The 18272-nt window shown below is 45.5% G+C and overlaps 2 protein-coding genes across 2 annotated transcripts in view; both read right to left on the reverse strand.

The window, feature by feature from the left end:
• The window catches only part of GCC2 (GRIP and coiled-coil domain containing 2), a 34495-nt gene extending 30051 nt beyond the window's left edge, over positions 1–4444 (reverse strand). Inside the window, exons 1-4 of the mRNA XM_070478995.1 lie at positions 4337–4444; positions 4185–4241; positions 2716–2800; positions 1527–1591 (exon numbers count right to left, since the gene is read on the reverse strand). Coding sequence (XP_070335096.1) covers positions 1527–1591; positions 2716–2800; positions 4185–4241; positions 4337–4342 — 213 coding nt within the window. The 5' untranslated portion in view covers positions 4343–4444. The remainder of the gene's footprint in view (positions 1–1526; positions 1592–2715; positions 2801–4184; positions 4242–4336) is intronic.
• A 3636-nt stretch (positions 4445–8080) lies between these two features.
• Positions 8081–16754, reverse strand: SULT1C4 (sulfotransferase family 1C member 4). The gene is made up of 7 exons (XM_020902426.2): positions 16313–16754; positions 13678–13803; positions 12625–12722; positions 12203–12329; positions 11575–11669; positions 10260–10440; positions 8081–9363 (listed from the first exon to the last, which is right to left on the reverse strand). Exons 1-7 carry the CDS (start codon positions 16464–16466, stop codon positions 9248–9250), a joined length of 897 nt encoding a protein of 298 aa, XP_020758085.2. The 5' UTR covers positions 16467–16754; the 3' UTR covers positions 8081–9247.
• Between the last annotated feature and the right edge of the window lie 1518 nt (positions 16755–18272).

Here is an 18272-nt window from a genome sequence, read left to right on the forward strand (position 1 = left end):
ATTAATTACTGTGCTTAGTCACTCAGTCTTGTCCGACTCTTTGCAACCCCACGGACTGTAGCCCGCCAGGTACCTCTGTCCATGAGGATTCTCCAAGCAAGTATACTGGAGTGGGTTGCCATGACCTCCTCCCGGGGATCTGCCCAACCCAAGGATCAAATCCAGGTCTTCTGCAGATGCATTCTTTACCATCTGAGCCACCAGGAAAGCCATAATTAATTACTGGGTTGGCCACACAAAGTTTGTTCGAGCTTTTCTGTAAGCTGTTATGAGAAACTGGAATGAATTTTGTGGTCAACCTTGGCTATTAATAATTAGGAAAACACGTAATGGCCAAATAAAATCATTATGATTCAGAAATGCTTAAACCAATCTGTACATTACAAATCCAAACGTTATTTGTGCACACCATTCAGAATTCATATACTGTTTTGGCTAAATAAAGAACAAAATGGCAGTACGAGGTGTACACAGGGATTTAAAGACTCCTTGAACTTCCTGGGAGCCCCTCGACTGTCCACCGCTCCCAAGCTGGGAGAGTAAGACAATATATAATCAAAGACTAGACAGACAGCAAGACTCAAATTACAAACATGGAAAAGCAAGAAAAAAAATTACTGCAGAGCTTTCAGAAGCAAAGAAACTTTAAAGACGGTCAGGCCAAGTGGGGGAAGGAAAAGCATTTAATTAGCGTTAAGGGCACGTAAGGGCTTCCCTGGTGACCCAGTGGTACAGAAACCTCCTGACAGTGCAGAGGGCTTAGGTTTGATCCCTGATCCAGAAAGAACCCACATGCTTTGGAGCAACTAAGCCCCTAGGCCACAACCAGTGATCCATGAGTCCATGTGCCACAACTACTGAAGGCCACACACTACAGAACCCATGCTCTGCAACAAGAGAAGCCACTGCAATGAGAACTGCGTACATCAAAACAAAGAGTAGATCCGGTTCACAACTAGAGAAAGCCTGAGTAGCAACAAAGACCCAGCACAGCCAAAAATGAACAAATAAATTTTAAAAATTATTTTTAAAATAAGGGCCTCTGAGTAAGAATAAGCAACTCAGGTTTTTAAACAGGGAATAACAAGATAAAAAGAGTATTCTGTGATCTGACAAGGGTATGTAGAACTAAGAAGAGAGCAAGTCCAGTTACAGGGTCAACAAGGTAAGCGCGCTTCATAAGGATGACATGAAGTGCTTCACAAAGAGCCCTGGAAATGGAGAGACTCCTCAAAGTCCTGCTCGGGGCTGGGTTCCTCATGGGCAAGGGAAGAGGAGGACTGAGACCGAGGTGGCAAGCATTAAGGACAGAGTGAGTGGGATGCAAAGGACAGAAAGCGACACCAGGTCAGAACAGAAAGGGCAGCAGACTTCATCCACCTCTCTCCACACACTTAACCAGAGAGATGGAGCATGTAACCTTGGGCGGGAGCAGCTGACAGCCCTCAGGAAATCCGAATTATCATTGGGCATCTCATCTAAAGAAACAAACAAAAATCAAAGCAACACTCACACTGTGTCCTTACCTTAATGATGTCAGCTCCTCCAGCAACCAGCTTTGACCTTAATTCTTCAACTTCTTTCTCCAACTCTAAACAATTATGAAAAAATAAAAAAAAAGATACTAGTTCAGAAATGAAGAAGGAATTACTGGCTAAAGTGAGAAGTACATTCTTTAAAAAAAAAAAAAAGCACTATAAATTATAATACTTTTTAAGAAATAGCACATATTTTTGAGAAAGCATTAAGTTTACCCGGCATTTCCTTTCATTTCCCTTTTTATCATGGAAAACTACAAATTAAAAAAACTAGAGAGAATAGTATGATTAACCTCTATGCTCCATCATCTTGGTTTAATACTGACTAAATGAGCAATATTATTTTATCCCAACCTGTCTTCACTTCCTCTTTTCCCTCGTCTCTTATGCATCCTGACATTTCTGAAGCAAATCTCAGACATTATTTCAACTGTAAATAACTTCTGTCTAATCTTAAGAGCAAAAAACTAATCTCATATTAAACATACACAGTAATCTATTTCATCAACTCATGTCCAGATCTGGTGCCTACACATTTCCAAATAAATTACTCTATCACAAGTGGATCCAACCTTTAAAAACACAGCTAAACCTGTTCTAGTAGAAAATAAGTGTTAGCTTTCAGACTGGGCAGTTAAGTCACTGAAAAGAGCTCACCCACACGTATTACAAAAGGAAACTAACACCTAATCTTTGTGGAATATAAAGAAATACAAACTGAATGGGGAATCAAGCAACTTCAGTAAATATGCTTCAGAATTCCAAGAAAGAAGTCTTTTATTGCTTTATTTAGGGCCTTTTTTTTTTTTTCAACTTGTTTGGGCTTAGAACCTCACGTCTCTAACATATCAACTGCCAACTTTAGGAAAAAATGCCTTACTCAGAAGAATACACAATCCACGGGAGGTTAAAAAAAATGTGCTTAACTTTAACACACTATTTCTTAAAATCCTTCTCCCTGACCTTTTTTTATCAATTCAAAGAAAACTGCAGTTTAGGCTTATGAGATAAAAAAAAAAAAAAATCAAAACAAGTGGTTAGAATACTAAGTAAGATTGCACTACTCTAATATTATTGGATTCACTGATATAACAAGCCAGTGTACTATTAAAAAACTAGTATTTGCAACCATGATTAAACCAGACTATGGACAAGATGAGTATTTTCAACCCAATACCTGTACATCTCAATTTTGTTTTCTGTATTAGCATCATCTGCTTCTTGGCAAACTTGATAAGATCTTCCTTGGGCAAGGCTTCCAGCTGGAAGATGTAGAGACATTACCAACTTGTTATAATTCATGTTTCTACTATACCACAAAAAAGAAACATAAAGTCTGCTGAAATATAAAAAAAAATCCTACTGAATATTTATATCAACCAAATACCACATTTTTTAATATTCAGTTCAGTTCAATCAGTCATGTCTGACTCTTTGCCACCCCATGGACTGCAGCACACCAGGCCGCCTTGTCCATCACCAACTCCCAGAGTTTACTCAGACTCATGTCCATTTAGTCAGTGATGCCATCAACCATGTCATCTTCTGTCGTTCCCTTCTCCTGCCTTGAATCTTTCCCAGCATCAGGGTCTTTTCTAATGAGTCAGTTCTTCGCATCAGGTGGCCAAAGTATTGGAGTTTCAGCTTCAGCATCAGTCCTACCAATGAATATTCAGGACTGATTTCCTTCAGAACGGACTAGCTGGATCTCCTGTCCAGGGGACTCTCAAAGAGTCTTCTCCAAAACCACAGTTCAAAAGCATCAATTCTTTGGCGCTCAGCTTTCTTTACAGTCCAACTCTCACATGCATACATGACTCCTGGAAAAACCATAGCTTTGACTAGATGGACCTTTGTTTTTTAAGATCAGCAAATCCAAGTTTAACTCAGTAATTATTAGTTAAGCAACTACAATGAAGTGTAAAAAAACCGCACATATCCTCTTGCTACACAAAATTATTGTTACAGGTTAAGACATTTTCTTTAATTTCTTTAACTGCAAAATCAAGGAACTGGGACTAACTTGACTTAAAGTTCCTCAGTTGTGTGAAACTTTCGTCCTATTCAAACTGAAAAAAGCCTCTGGCTACGGGAAAACACGTTAAGCCCTAATTACAGCAACAAGATGAATCAGGGCGCATTTAGGATTTAACTGAAAAATGAGGGAAAGTTACTTAGCGCCTGTGGGCTCAGTTTTCTAAAGGGTAAAGCTCGGATCACAGAAGTATTCAACTCCGGGTCACAGTGAAACTTCCGGGAACACAGAGTTTGGACGACTGTCTGAAACTCTGCCGTAGCAGGAAACCTCGGTAGCAAGTCACCAACTCTGGACCGACCCTCGCCCATGCCATGGGGGTGACCTGTGTCCACCTCAGAAGAGGCGCCGGCAAGACCGAGCCCTCGACACCACCCGCCCGCCCGTCCGGCTTAGTCCGGTCGCCGCTTGGACCTCAGAAACCAGACTGTTTCGTTGAACGTTTGAAACTGCGGCATCTCAGAGGCACGCTGACCGGGGCAGCATGAAAAGCCAGGCTTCACCCCAGCGAACTCAGAGGGAGCCCCTGACCGCTCAGGCCCGGACCCCGAGGAAAGCTGTCCCCCAGGCTGTCCCCTCCCGTGGGACCGGCCTCTCAGACGTCTCTTCACCTTGGACTTCCCGGTCCCGGGAGCGGCCGGCGAGGCCACCCCGTCGTGAACAGGCTCCTGCAAAACACAACGAAAGCCGGCCAGTCAGGGGCGGCCGTGCAGACCCCGGCAGGCGGGGAGGTGGTCCCTCGGCTCCCGAGCCCTCGCGTTACCTCCATGGCCGCCCGCAGCCCACACTTCCACCCCGCGCCTCCCGCGGACCGCCGCCGCGGGTTAAAGGTCTCGCTTCTCTGCCGGCCCCGCCCCCGCGTCTCCACGGCTACGGGCCCGCGGCGCTCGCGCTTCCGCTTCCGCCTCGGGAGGTGGCTTCCCCCGCCCCGCCCCGCCGCTCCCGCCTCGCCGGAACCGCCCCGCCCCGCCGGAACCGCCCCGCCCCGCCGGAACCGCCCCGCCCCGCCGGAACCGCCCTCGAGGAGGCGGGGCGCACCCGGGGGCGGGGCGCACCCGGGGGCGGGGCGCACCCGGGGGCGGGGCGCACCCGGGGGCGGGGCGCACCCGGGGGCGGGGCGCACCCGGGGGCGGGGCGCACCCGGGGGCGGGGCGCACCCGGGGGCGGGGCGCACCCGGGGGCGGGGCTCTGTGCTTGACGCCGGTGTTGGGGCTTGGGGCTCTCCTGGGAAGGTCGGGCCCTGCGCAGCTAGGCGGCTCCGGCGGCCTCCCTAGTCACATTTCTTTCACTTGTTCCATTCCCGTCCTTCTCTCCCGTGTCCTGTCCCATCACCTGTCCCATCTCCTGTCCCCTCACCTGTCCCCATTTTTGTTCTGATTCCTGTCCCTCTTCTCTCTCATCTCCTGTCCTCTCAGCTGTCCCATATCCTGTCTCCTCCTTCATCTGCTGTCTCCTCACCTGTCCCCATTCCTATCCGTCTCCTGTCCCCTCAGCTATTCCTCTCTTGTCCCCTCACCTGTCCCTATTCCTGTCCTTCTCCTGTCCACTCTCTGGTCCCCTCACTTCTCCCATCTTCTGTCTCCTCCCCTGATTCAGATGATATTACTTTTTCGAAGCAAGCAACTTTTGCTTGGTTTGTGAAATTTTACTCATGAATTTTACTTCACAGCCCTCTGTGAAGACTGAAAAATCATATTAGAATCTCAGGAGTATATGCCTATTCCTTAGCTAATTATCTTTAACCCATCGAATTCTACACATATCTCAGAGTGTGTTGTTCACAGGCCTAAAAGACTTCTTGTTTCCATTCACATGAAATAAACCAGACACAGAGACATTTGTCCAGCTGAAAGAACATGTAAGAAACCACAGCTATAGTCTCATTTCTTTACCCACTGCAGGTTGAGTTTTAGGTCTCCTCATTTCAGATGATCTATTATTATAGGATTGAATTTGGGTGGGGTTCAGAATAAGGGGACTGGTGTGTTTAGGTGGATTCATCTCTAATGTGTCAGAAAAGCAGTGGCCTCACGACCTTCTCCTGCTACTTGAGAATATGGTGGTTTTTTTTTTTTTTTTAAGTATCATCTGAGACTTCCCAGAGTGGCACTAGTGGTAAAGAACCCGCCTGCCAATGCAGGAGACAAAGGAGATGTGGGTTCAGTCCCTGGGTCAGGAAGATCCCCTGGAGGAGGGCAGGGCAATCCACTCCAATATTCTTGCTTAGAGAATCCCATAGACAGAGGAGCCTGGCAGGCTACAGTCCATGGGGTCAGAAGGAGTCAGATATGACTGAAGCAACTTAGCACATACACAGAAAGCCTCGGACACAGTAAGAGGAGGCAGGTGATCCAGGCCAGGGTCTGTTAGGTACAGTTTGTCCCTCTCTGCCTATTTCCAGATAACTGGCAAAGAAACTGGGCACAGGTAATTCAAGCACAAGGAAAGATTCCAGACACCACGGTCCCTAGGCAGGGTGGTTCCTCTGGGCAAGGATAGCAGGTCAAAACAGCCATGTGCTAGATTGGCCAGTAGAGGGGGCAAGGAGCTCAGCATGGTGCTTCCCACTGGCTCAGAGACCAAGGAGGTCATCCTGTAGTCCTAGTTGTTATAGACTTTGGGTTGGGCTAGAACAGGAACAGTGAAAGTGTGTGTGTGTGTGTGTGCATGTGCGTGTGTGTGTTGGGGGTACAGGCTGATGCTGTGTACTGGTTCATTCAGTCCGCACAGTAACAGAGCATCTTCTGTGCACCTAGTGCTCTGCTGGGGGAAGTACAGCTGTAACTAAGACAAAAAAGGTCTCCTTGCTGGACTAGTGGTAGAGACAGATGATAAGCACGGAAACCGTTAATTTAACAGAGGTATGAGTTATGGAGAAAGTAATGCAATGTTACATAACGGGATCTGTTTCATTTTCTTTTAATATTTTTACTTTCTAACAATAATTGTATATATTTAATTGTGTATCTTTATGGTGTACAGGGCTTCCCTGGTGGCCCAGATGGTAAAGAATCTGCCTGCGATGCGGGACACCTGAGTTCGACAACTGGGTCGGGAAGATCCCTTGGAGTAGGAAATGGCAACCCACTCCAGTATTCTTCCCTGGAGAATTCCATAGACAAAGGAGCATATTGGGCGATAGTCCATGGGGTCGCAAACAGTCGGAGATGACTGAGCGACTTTCACTTACGTTACTTATAAGGTGTACATGATGATTTCATGTATGTATATACACAGCAGAGTGATTACTACCGTCAAGCTAATTAACGTCTTCTCCATGTATTTACATGTATGATGAGAGCATCTGAAATGTACTCTTTAAGCAATTTCTAGTTTTCAGTACTTTTTTTTTTTGGCTGTGCAATGAGGGTTGCTGGATGTTAATTCCCCAACCAGGGATCGAACCCAGACTGACAGCAGCAAAACACGGAGTCCTAACCACTGGACTACCAGAGAGTTCCCAGTACAGTCTTATTAACTATAGTTATCATGCTGGACCCCAGACCTCTAGATTACTTGTCCTACATAACTGCAGCTTTGTGCTCTTTGACCGACATTCCTATACCCCCCCCACCCCGCCTCCAGTCCCCAGTAACCACAGTTCTGCTTTCTGCCTCTACATATTCAACTTTTAAATTTATTTTTAATTTTTTTAAATGTGTCTGACAGTTTATTATTTTCATTTAAATAATATTTCAGTGTAATAGTCTAAGCATTTTAAAATGTAATTCTTTTGAAAACAATACAATTTATTTATGTAAACCCAAGGTTATAAACTGAAAATGACCAGATTTAAAAAAATTTTTTAATTGAAGTATAGTTGACCTACAATATTGTATTAGTTTCAGGTGTTCTGTGTAGTGATTTGACATTTATATACATTGTGGATTGATCACCACAATAAGTCTGTTACCTTATAAAATTATTGCATTATTGACTATATTCCCTGTGCTGTATATTACAGTCTGTACCTGTGAATCTGTTTCTGTTTTTGTTTTTTAGATTCTACAGGTAAGTGAAACAATATGGTTTTTGTCTTTGATTATTTCACTTAGTGTAAAATCTAACAGGTCCATCCGTGTTGTCGCAAATGACAAGATTACATTCTTTATACCTGAGTAACATTCCATCACACACACACACGTGCGCGCATGCCAAATCTTATTTATTCATTCATCTGTCAATGGACATTTAGGTTTCTGTGTCTTGGCTATTGTAAATGGTGCTGCTATGAACATTGGGGTATAGGTGTCTTTTCAAATTTTAAATAATTTAAGTAACTACATGCAGCTAGTGGCTAACACAGTAAACTCTAGAAGATAACTGGTATAGGACTACTTAGAATATAAGAAGTTGGCTTTTTAGATTTCCTTGACTGATAGAGTATTTCAGTTACTTAGTTCTCAGTTCTTGCCATTTGGTGTGCATTGAAGTATTTAGCAATGTCCTTCTCTTGGAGAAGAAATGAGCAAATGAAAATTTAAATAAGCACAAAAGAGACAATACAGACCTATAAGAGATTTAATGATACACTTTAATCTTAATCACATAAGAATTATGTGTGAAAGACTTCCAAAGAGCAGATGGTCCTTCAGGTTGCAGTATTGGCAGGAAGATGGGAGGCCTGTGCTGGTTAGTGAACTTGCTATTTGTTTTAAATTGGTGGAGAGAAAGGAAAGGAAACGTCTGGAGAAGGTGGGATGACAGTAAGACTAGTTGGGGTGGGGAGGAGCCTGCAAGATGCGCTCGGACCCAGTGAGGTGGCTCTCTGCTGCAATGAGGAGGGGGTTTGGCAGCATGAAATCCAGCTGGCAGGCGGTTTGGAAGGTAAGTCACCCATGTCATAAGGTAAGTCATCCATGTAGCTGCCTTTGAATCGATGGCTAAAATTGCTTGGGATGTATCTTGTAGGCAGCAAACATCAGAATCATCGAAAGATTCTGAGCTAAAGAGAAATGTAAAGAATCTTGCTGTGGGAAAAGAAGTTTGGCAGATGTATGACGAACAGAGAAAAAAATTACATAGCTTATAGGCAAGGGAGAGGCTTCTGAACTGGAAGGGCAGCTGCAGAGGTAAGACATCCTGGAGGTACACTGACAGGTGTTGCTGATGGATTAGAACACAACTGAGGAGGGGCTGCAGAGAGGTGGGTCAAGGTGCAAGTCTGGGGTGGGTTGGCTGGGAGTGGCAGGGAGTCCAGCGAAATGCAGAGGCAGCGGTGAGGGACAGGGGTAGAGGCACTGAAGGAAGAAGCCTGGAGTGAATGAGAAAGTTTCAGGGGAAAACAGTCACCTGATGATGGTTACTTGGCTACCAAGAAACCACTGGCTACCAAGAAATAGTAGCTATTAACACATTTTAGTGCTGTTTTACAAATTTGCTTAAACCAATACTTCATCTGAAAACTTTAGTATATTCTTATGTGATGACCAGAGCATATTTAACATGTTCACATGCATGTGGTATGTAGAAAACTGACGCATCATGATCATTAGCAAGGATGCCAGGGTTGTAAGTCTCCACCCTCCACCTGGCCCCAACCTCTGTTAGCTCCATCTTTTACTAGGGTGAACAAAAGCAGACACAAGAAGCACTAGTCCAGCCACCTGAATTCAATATCACAGGGTCAGGGTAATCAACTTTTACACCAATTAAATCTGGTGCTTTTTCTTCCTTACGAGAATCGAAAGTGGAGGGTTAGGGTGGTGTCAGCCATGTTCTTCCTGTAATCATCATCAAATCTCTCATTCTGGGCCACAGTGAAGTGGTTCTTCCAATCCCCGACGACCCCTGAAACAGTCATGGTGGGGAGTCAGTACTGTGGTGGGAGTGGGGTAGGAGGGTGTAGGGGACAGGGTGCTGGGAGGGGTGGTTCTCTGTTCTGCTCTTGTATGAGGAGTTCTACCCCCTGACCTGGAGACATTCCTCTGGCTGGCCCGGCAGGGTCTCCTCCAGGAGGGAGGAAGGATCACCTGTCTGGTGTGTGGGTCGGGAGATGGCAAGGTTGTATGAGCAGCATGGTTGAGGGCCACTCCTGTGTGTCCTTCCTGCCCACTGAAGCAAGGTCTGTGCTAACATGATGTTGCCCGCAGAACAAACAAGGCCTGCTAGTGGAGGGACTGCACATGCCGTTTTGAGAAAGGAAGATTCCCCCCAATTCTCCAGTTGCAATCCCTGTTACCTTTCCCAGGCTGGTTTTTCTCTATACTGTCATCTATTATCCTGCATGTTTTTTTCATTTGCTTCCTGTTTCTGGCTAGAATATAATTTCCACGAGGGCTGGAACTTTCCTGTGTTTTGTTCACTGCTCTGAACATTACCTAGAACAGAGTCTGGCACACAGTAACCACTTGGGAAGTAGTTTTGAATGAATGGACATTTCTGACATCCTGGAACTCTCTATAAAGTGGATCCTTTGCTCCATCTGACTCGATTCTGTATCTTTTCACTTTATCAGCCAGAACTCCAGAGGGAACAAGAGGATAAGCCATTGGACCTAGACACCAAATCTCACTTTCCACTTGTGGCTGAACGTTAATTTCATCTGTGGTTTCTTAAATTGTTCTTTTCCCAGAATCCTTCATTATCAATCTTATTTTTCTTTTCTATAGAAAGAGAACTCCCCAGAGACTATGAAATATTGGACAGTTCCTTCAGGATTATGGCCAAAAGGAAACATTGAAAACCTTTTCTCATGAATGGAGAAATCAAGTGGTTCATGAATTTAGCCGGAATCGACGTGTAGTTTGCCATCGGGTTCTGCTTCATGACACTAAATGAAGTGTGGTGAACAATTTTATCCAGAACTTTATCATCTAAGCTCTTTCCAATAAATTCTGCCAGCTTCTGAATTTCATGCTTTGGGTTCTATGAGCAGAGTCAAAAGAAAAGACTTGGTATAAGATAATGTGTATCAATGAATAATAGTCTTAAAAAATATTGAAATGAATTAATAGTAATCAGTAACATGCCATGAGTTAAAATTTTTAAAAATCGTATCTCACACACGTTCAGCTTTTCAGAAAGGACTCATTTAGATGTGGTGACTCGTACTGTTCTCTGTATTAACTGGAGTCTTTACACTGTTCTTGCTCTAACATGTCAACTGGGTCACGTCAGTAAGATGCTTGAAACACAGTGACCTGGAGTGCGTGGGACATGCTCCATGGGGCAGTATGTCCAGGGTCAGGTCCAAATGTCCTGCTCCAGCCCATCTGATAAATGCCCCCGGGGGAGGCACTGAACTGATGCTGAGAGCAGACGTCACAGCAGCTTTGGGGACCTGGCCACAGCGGCCTGTTTCCTGCTTCTGTCTGTGATGTACTTTTCAAAAATCAGGCTCTCAGTTACAAATCCAAGAACACAGATTGTTGTTCTGTACAGACCCAGTGGAGTCACAAAAATGCTGGGTAGATGACCATTTACCATCAGTTCTCATGACACTACCTCCTTCAGTCCTGATAGCATCTCTTGTAGCGTGTATTACTATCTCCTCTCTAGTGACTTCTAACATCAAAATTCCTAGATGTCAAGCATCTTCACAAAGAAGAATTGCCAGCAAGCATTAAGCCAGAACTTGGGTTTGAGAGTCCATAGTGTTTCCCACTGCACTGAATTTCTTAAACTGTTTCTTGAAACCCTGTCATTCCTCTAGCACTAATGAAAGAAAAAAAAACCAAAATGTACTACAAAGTTTTTCCCTTCTAATGGGAATTTTAAAATACACACCGCAAGGGGGGAGAAAAGGCATCACTCATGTTTGCCATCCTCTACCTGTAAGGAAAAGGTGTCCCATAACCCAGAGTTCCAGGGAGCTCAGGTGAGATTGTGATATGGAAACTCATGATGTGCCAGGTGCGCTGTGATGGGTGGATGGGGCAGCCAGTGAAACACAGCACTTCCTGTGCCTGACTGCAGCCTGAGGGTCCCCGATGGGGTGCACACATTGCAACTGAAGCATTTATGGTCAAATGGGGACTTGTTAGGTGGCCTGGTCCTCACCTCCTTCATGTCCTCGTAGAAAAGGTAGAGGATGCGGTGCTGGTCTTTGGCGTGCCACCAGCCCTTCACGTGGTCGTACCAGGAGCCCCAGCACACTGCAGGATGGGACCAGAAACAGGGCAGTGAGTCACAGAAACCCAGTGACAAGTACACCGCCCACCCCCACCCCCGCCCCGGGAGGAGGATCCTGAAGGGAGGGAGGAGGTCACCCTGGCGATTCCTTCATGGTAAAGCCAGCTAATGGAAGTCAGTCCTGAATATTCACTGGAAGGACTGATGTTGAAGCTGAAACTCCAATACTTTGGCCAATACTAATGCGAAGAACTGACTCATTTGAAAAGACCCTGATGCTGGAAAAGATTGAAGGCAGGAGGAGAAGCGGATGACAGAGGATGAGATGGTTGGATGGCATCACTGACTCCATGGGCCTGAGTCTGAGTAAACTCTGGGAGTAGGTGATGGACAGGGAGGCCTGGCGTGCTGCAGTCCATGGGATCACAAAGAGTCGGACACAACTGAGCAACTGAACTGAACTGAAAGCCAGTAGAGTCCCTGCTGTTCTCAGGAACTGACACCTTCTTTATAGAGTGTTGAGGATTTTGAGACAGGATGGAAACCAAGCTCCCACCTTTCCCAGCCAGAAAACTCTCAAAGTATTCTTCCCAGGTGCCTGGAGCAGGAAGGATTCTATTCATCCTGTGGAAGTGGTAATAAGACACCATGTTGTCCTTGGGGTTCCTGGCTACGTAGATCATCTAGGAGCGGAGAGGGGAAGAGGAGAAGCAAAACCAGGATTAGAACAGCAGACAGTGATGTGAGGGTGGGCGTATTCCACACAGGTGGGTTTTCCTGATGCTGTGTTTCTGTGCTGTGGCCTTTGTGGGAGGTGGAAAGGATTCATGTCAATCTGCGTATTGATGATATGTGACCAGTGGACTTTTTTGTTTTGTTTCTGTTTTTAATTTAACAAGTGAAGTGTTTTAAGAGGAAATTGAAGACCAGTCTGAGGTCCTTCTAAGGCGCCAACTCTGCATTCCTTTGGCTCCCTACCTTACAGTTCTTCTCCAGGAGAGATGGTGGCAGCAAGTGGAAGGGGAGGTGTGTCTTCAATATCCGGGGTGAGGTCATCGCATTCGCTTGTTCCAAGCCTGTGAAATTAGTTTTCAACAACTTTACATTATTTTTCTCCATTTGCTTCAGAAACTTGCTGCCCCATTTTTACTACATTAGGAATACTCCAGATCACCTGTAACTCTCTGTGGCTTCATATGAGAGAATGGGGTTTTTGGCTAGAGCAGTTTTTGTTTTTGCCACATAGTTTGTGGGATTCTAGTTCCCCAGCTGGGATTGAACTCATGCTCCCTGTAGTGAGAGTACCATTTTAACCACTGGCCAGCAGCAAAGTCTCTAGAACAGCTTTTAACCATAACAATAAACCAAATAAATAAGAACCTAAAAAATTCAAACCCTTCCATCATAAAATTATCTTACCTAGGCTCATCTTTGTGGAATGAACTTAATTTCTAATTGGAGAATCAAAACTTACTTTTATTTTAAAACTTTTTTAATATTTATTTTTACTTTAATATTTATTTATATTTATTTGGCTGTACCAGGTCTTAATTGTGGCATGTGCATTCTAGTTTCCCTGACCAGGGATTGAACCCAGGTCCCTTGCATTGAGAGCTCGGAATCTTAGCCACTGGACCACCAGGTAAGTCCCTTAACTTACTTTTGTATGAACAGAAACTCAGTTAGAAAATGTCTGAAGTATAGCCATGGCCAGACAGGGAAAAAGAGTCCTGAAGTCTATTGGTGGTGGTTTGAACAGCTGGGATTCTGAAAGGGCTACTGTGCTTAGTCACTCAGCTATGTCCACCAGGCTCTTCTGTCTGTGGGATTCTCCAGACAAGAATACTGCAGTGGGTTGCCATTTCCTTCTCTAGGGGATCTTCCCAACCCAAGGATGGAACCCACATCTCCTGCATTTGCAGGTGGATTCTTTCCCACAGCACCACCTGGGAAGCCTGAGAGGGTTGCTGGCTAGTAAAAATTTTGGAGTACATCTAGACCTGGGGTCAGGTGCAGCCGTGCTGTACTCACCAGATCCTAGGGAAGGGACTATCCACTCAATGAAGGGAAATCGCTCGTGCGTGGGTGCCCTCTGGCTTTGGTCGGCATCACCCCCGTTTTGTATCAAGTCCACAATCTCCTGCGTCCACGTTGTTCCTTGTTCCATGGGTAAGAATAGGAGGCACAGACATTATCTCCCGCATTTCTTAGGATGTGAGCAAATATTTGTTAGGGCAACTGTGTAAACATTGAAGCCTGCTTTATAGTGGAATTCAGAAAACATCCTTCTTTGTTTATATCTTGTGTTATCATAATATGGGATTTTTAGGCAAAGACTCAAGTTTGGAGTGGATATAAGATTCCTAAATAGATAGTTCTTCTTTTCTCTGTCACAGCCATTCATTAAGGTTGTCTTGCTACTGAGTTGGTGGCATTGTTCCTCAGAGTGGAGTGGAAGTGGAAGTGGAGTGGAAGTATTTCTCACCCAACTGTGATGTGGGGTCATCCCTGTGTAATCTTCAGACTGTTTCCCAAGTGCACAGCCTGAGGTTGGTACCCAGGAGGCTTTGCTGTGTGTTGGTTAAATGAGCGAGTGATTAGGGCTTAGTCTCCGTGTTCACGCTGTCCTGTTTTTCCTGAAGGTTAGAAAGTGCATTCCTAGGCTCCTTTGCCACTGAGATTCTGAACACCCTGAGACTGATTGACCTTCTGAGAGTTAAAAGAAGGAGACAGTGGTCTGAGGGTGGCCCCACCAGGTACAAGATGTGTGGAAGCCACTGCACACATCTGGATCAAGCTCGGAGCTCGATCCAGAAGCTGCATCCCCACTACCCCTGGAGGAGGGCTTCCGTCTCCAGTTTTGGTCACTTATATGGGCCCCATCCTGACTAGTGTGGGGGCTACCACCTACTTTGCAGCCTTGAAGACCTATTGAACTAGGTGTCTGACCACATCCGTGTCAGGAGATCAAATAGCAGTGGCATTTTGTTTCCTAGATGAGTTGGTCTCTAATTTTATCTGGCACCAACTCTTCATTACGGGTTGAAGGACCAGTATTTCTTTAGCTATCAACTCAAAGGAAGTTAGAGTCATTTATACTAGTTTTGTGTGTTTACTATGAATTTTGGCAACTTCCTAGGTGGCTCAGTGACGAAGAATCCGCCTGCCAAGCAGGAGATGTGGGTTTAATCCCTGGGTTGGGAAGATCCCCTGGAGTAGGAAATGGCAACCCACTCCAGTATTCTTGCCTGGAGAATTCCATGGACAAAGGAGCCTGGTGGGCTACAGTCCATGGGGTTTCAGAGAGTCAGACATGACTTAGCGACTAAACAACAACTCTGAATTTATAGCCATGGGCTAACATTGGGGCAGGTTCCAGTGCAGCTGGAAGTTCAACGTCAGCTGGTCCTTGGGGTCAGAGGTCAGTGATTCTACAAAGTGTGTATCTCTGCTCAGTCACAGAATGTTTACTATTCTGCTAAAAATCTAGGTGAAAACCTTTACATCATCTGAGCTTGTTTCTTATTCCCTTTTATCAATACAGCCTTTGTTAGCATATGCAGTTTTTGTGACTGGTTAAATACTGCATTAACTGGTAAGTACTTTTCTTTCTGTTGTTGTTAGATTGTAATCCCCCTAACCCATGGAAACTCTAAGTGAACCAAACCTCAATGCTCACTTTTGGTAGGTGGAAAAAGATGAAAGAGTAAGCACTGTACTGAAATTATGGTGATAGAGTAGAATTATGAGTGAAATAAGGCAGTGAGATGTGATTCCCCACCAGTGGTTACTTTCAGAAACTCACATTTAGAAAATTTTAATTCTGAACAAACTCATGAGGAGTAATAGCAGAAAGTCAGGGCTGATTTGAAACAAGTGGACACATGAGTCTAAGGCCCCATCTGCATCAGTACAGATAAAGTCAAAGGGTGGGTGGAGTATGTGTGTGTGTGCCCATGAACAAATGTAGCAGAAATTATTGACAGTTATTGATTTTGCAAAGAGCAAAATCAATAGGGTGTGAGCTGAGCACTGTGTTTTGGCCTGACTGTAGATGCACACAAATAGCTGCAGATAACTCCTCATCCCAGCTCATCCTCAAATTTTATATAACGCAGTGGCTGAGCTCGTTTGTCCTGTTTCTGCAGTAACTTTGTTAAATTGATTATTGAAATAAGAAAAGCAGGTTCACAACATAGCACTGGGAGGGGTGGAGTTGCAGAGGGTAGGTCTGGGACCCTGAGCAGGGGGACTTATGAGTTCAGCCTTGCAGAACATAAGCTCCCTTCTCCGCTCAGCCGCTCCCCCCACCAGCTGGGGGTACCCGGTCTGGCTCTGCTGTAAGGGTCTGCCCTGATAACAAGTAAATCAACAAGTCTGGCCCCTTTGTTTCAGACTGTTTGATTTACTGTCTTGCAGGGAAGTAAACAACATGGACTTCACGGGAAGTATTAAATTCTTAAGACGTGTAGGTCATTTTAATGTTTTTTGTGTGGTTCCCCCGCGCCCCCCACCGCCGTGATTTGTGTTGGCCGTATCCCTCTGCCCACTCAATGGTTTTCTGCTCAAAGCCCGGTGGATTTCTCAACATCCTCAGTGCTGCATCTTGCTTGCTTCTGTCCCTGCCCCTCCCTCCACCTCCCCTGCCCCTGTCCCTGCCGCCTACCTGCTTTTGGGTAGGTAGAAATGAGCAGGTCGTCGGGCCTGGCTTGGAAGCTCCAGATCTGATCCCAGGTGTCACAGGTGGGCGTGGGCTGCAGGATGCCTCCCACGTAGTCCACAGCCACGCGACTCATGCCCTCTGATTGCAAATCCTCCATCTTGTTCAAGGCCAATGTCAGGGGTCAGAAATTTTAGCTCGGGAAAGCGTTACCCTCAGACAGCTCAGAGCTGTGTGCTTGGCAGCTTACAGACAGGGCAGGGCTGAGACCTCAGGCCCCGCCTGGAGTTGGCCGTCGAGGGGCAGCTGGCCTGGCCAGGGAGCGGAACTCTGGCTTAGGACTTTGCACAAAGCACTTCTGACGAGCTGTAGCCGCCTCCCGGAGGGGCAGTGACGTAACTGCCTAGCCCTCTGCTCTGGGCAGCACCGCGGCTTCCCGCCCCCTGGCGCCTTTGCGCCTTCAGCCACTCTTCTGTGCCCTTAGCGACAGTCAGGGCCACCTCATTTGCAGTCCTCCTCTGCATTCACAAAATAATTCACAGATCTCTTTGTTTCTTCTGGGAATTTTAAGCTCATTACAAAGTTGCAGGAAATCTGCAGGTGGTCTTACAAGTTGCAGCTGAGACTCACTTCCTTGAAAGGCTGGAGGGAAGTTTCTGTGCTGCCAACACTGAGAGCTTAGACCCAGCCTCCCAGCACAGATGTGGGGGTAGGGAATCAGCAGTGTTATTTTTAAGACTGAAATAGAGGAGGCTGCAATAGGAATGATTCTCTTCCTGTTGTAGGCTGTTTGGTGTCAGTATCAGCCCTGGTCTCTTCACAGGCAATAAAACATGTTTGAAAGCCACAGAGTTACAGAAGGCACATCCTCTGACTTCTTCCTAGAGTTCACCTCCCAGGCTGATGCCGGATCCCTCCCCATCCCAACAACGCCTCCGCCCCACCCCCCACCACCACCGCGAACCACTTGTTTTCCTCAAAGCCCTGGTGTTTATTTATGCTGCTTGTTCCTTTCCTTGGAATCATTCCTGGCTCCTGCAGTTTTGTTTTCTTCCACCCACCCGCCCCCTGTTTCCACCACAACCCTTCTTGGCTGACCGCTTCAAAAACAAGAGCAATCAAACCACAGTGATGCACCATCTCATGCAGGTCAGAATGGCTGCCGTCAAAAAGTTTACAAACAACTAATGCTGGAGAGGGTGTGGAGAAAAGGGAACCCTCTTACACTGTTGGTGGAAATGAAAACTGGTACAGCCACTATGGAGAACAGTGTGGAGATTCCTTAAAAACCTGCAAATAGAACTGCTATACAAGCCAGCAATCCCACTGCTGGGCATACACACCAAGAAAACCAGAATTGAAAGAGATACATGCACCCCAATGTTTGCTGAAGCACTGTTTGCAATAGCTAGGACATGAAAGCAACCTAGATGTCCACTGGCAGATGAATGGATAAGAAAGCTGTGGTACATATACACACAATGCACTATTACTCAGCTATTTAAAATAATGCATTTGAGTCCGTTCTAATGAGGTGAATGAAACTGGAGTCTGTTATACAGAGTGAAGTAAGTCAGAAAGAAAAACACTAATACAGTATATTAATGCATATATATAGAATTTAAAGAGATGGTAATGATGACCCTATATGCAAGACAGTAAAAGAGACACAGATGTAAAGAACAGACTTTTGGACTCTGTGGGAGAAGGCGAGGGTGGGATGATTTGAGAGAATAGCACTGAAACATGTATATTACCATATGTGAAATGGATGACCAGTCCAAGTTTGATTCCTGAAACAGGGCACTCAAAGCCAGTGCACTGGGACAACCCGGAGGGATGGGATGGGATGTTGGGACACATGTACACCGTGGCTGATTCATGTTGATGTATGGCAAAAACCACCACAATATTGTAAATTAACCTCCAATTAAAACAATTAATTAAAAAAAAAAACTCATGAAAA

This window comes from Odocoileus virginianus, chromosome 2 (genome assembly GCF_023699985.2).
Source record: "Odocoileus virginianus isolate 20LAN1187 ecotype Illinois chromosome 2, Ovbor_1.2, whole genome shotgun sequence".
In the NCBI taxonomy this organism is placed as follows: domain Eukaryota; kingdom Metazoa; phylum Chordata; class Mammalia; order Artiodactyla; family Cervidae; genus Odocoileus; species Odocoileus virginianus.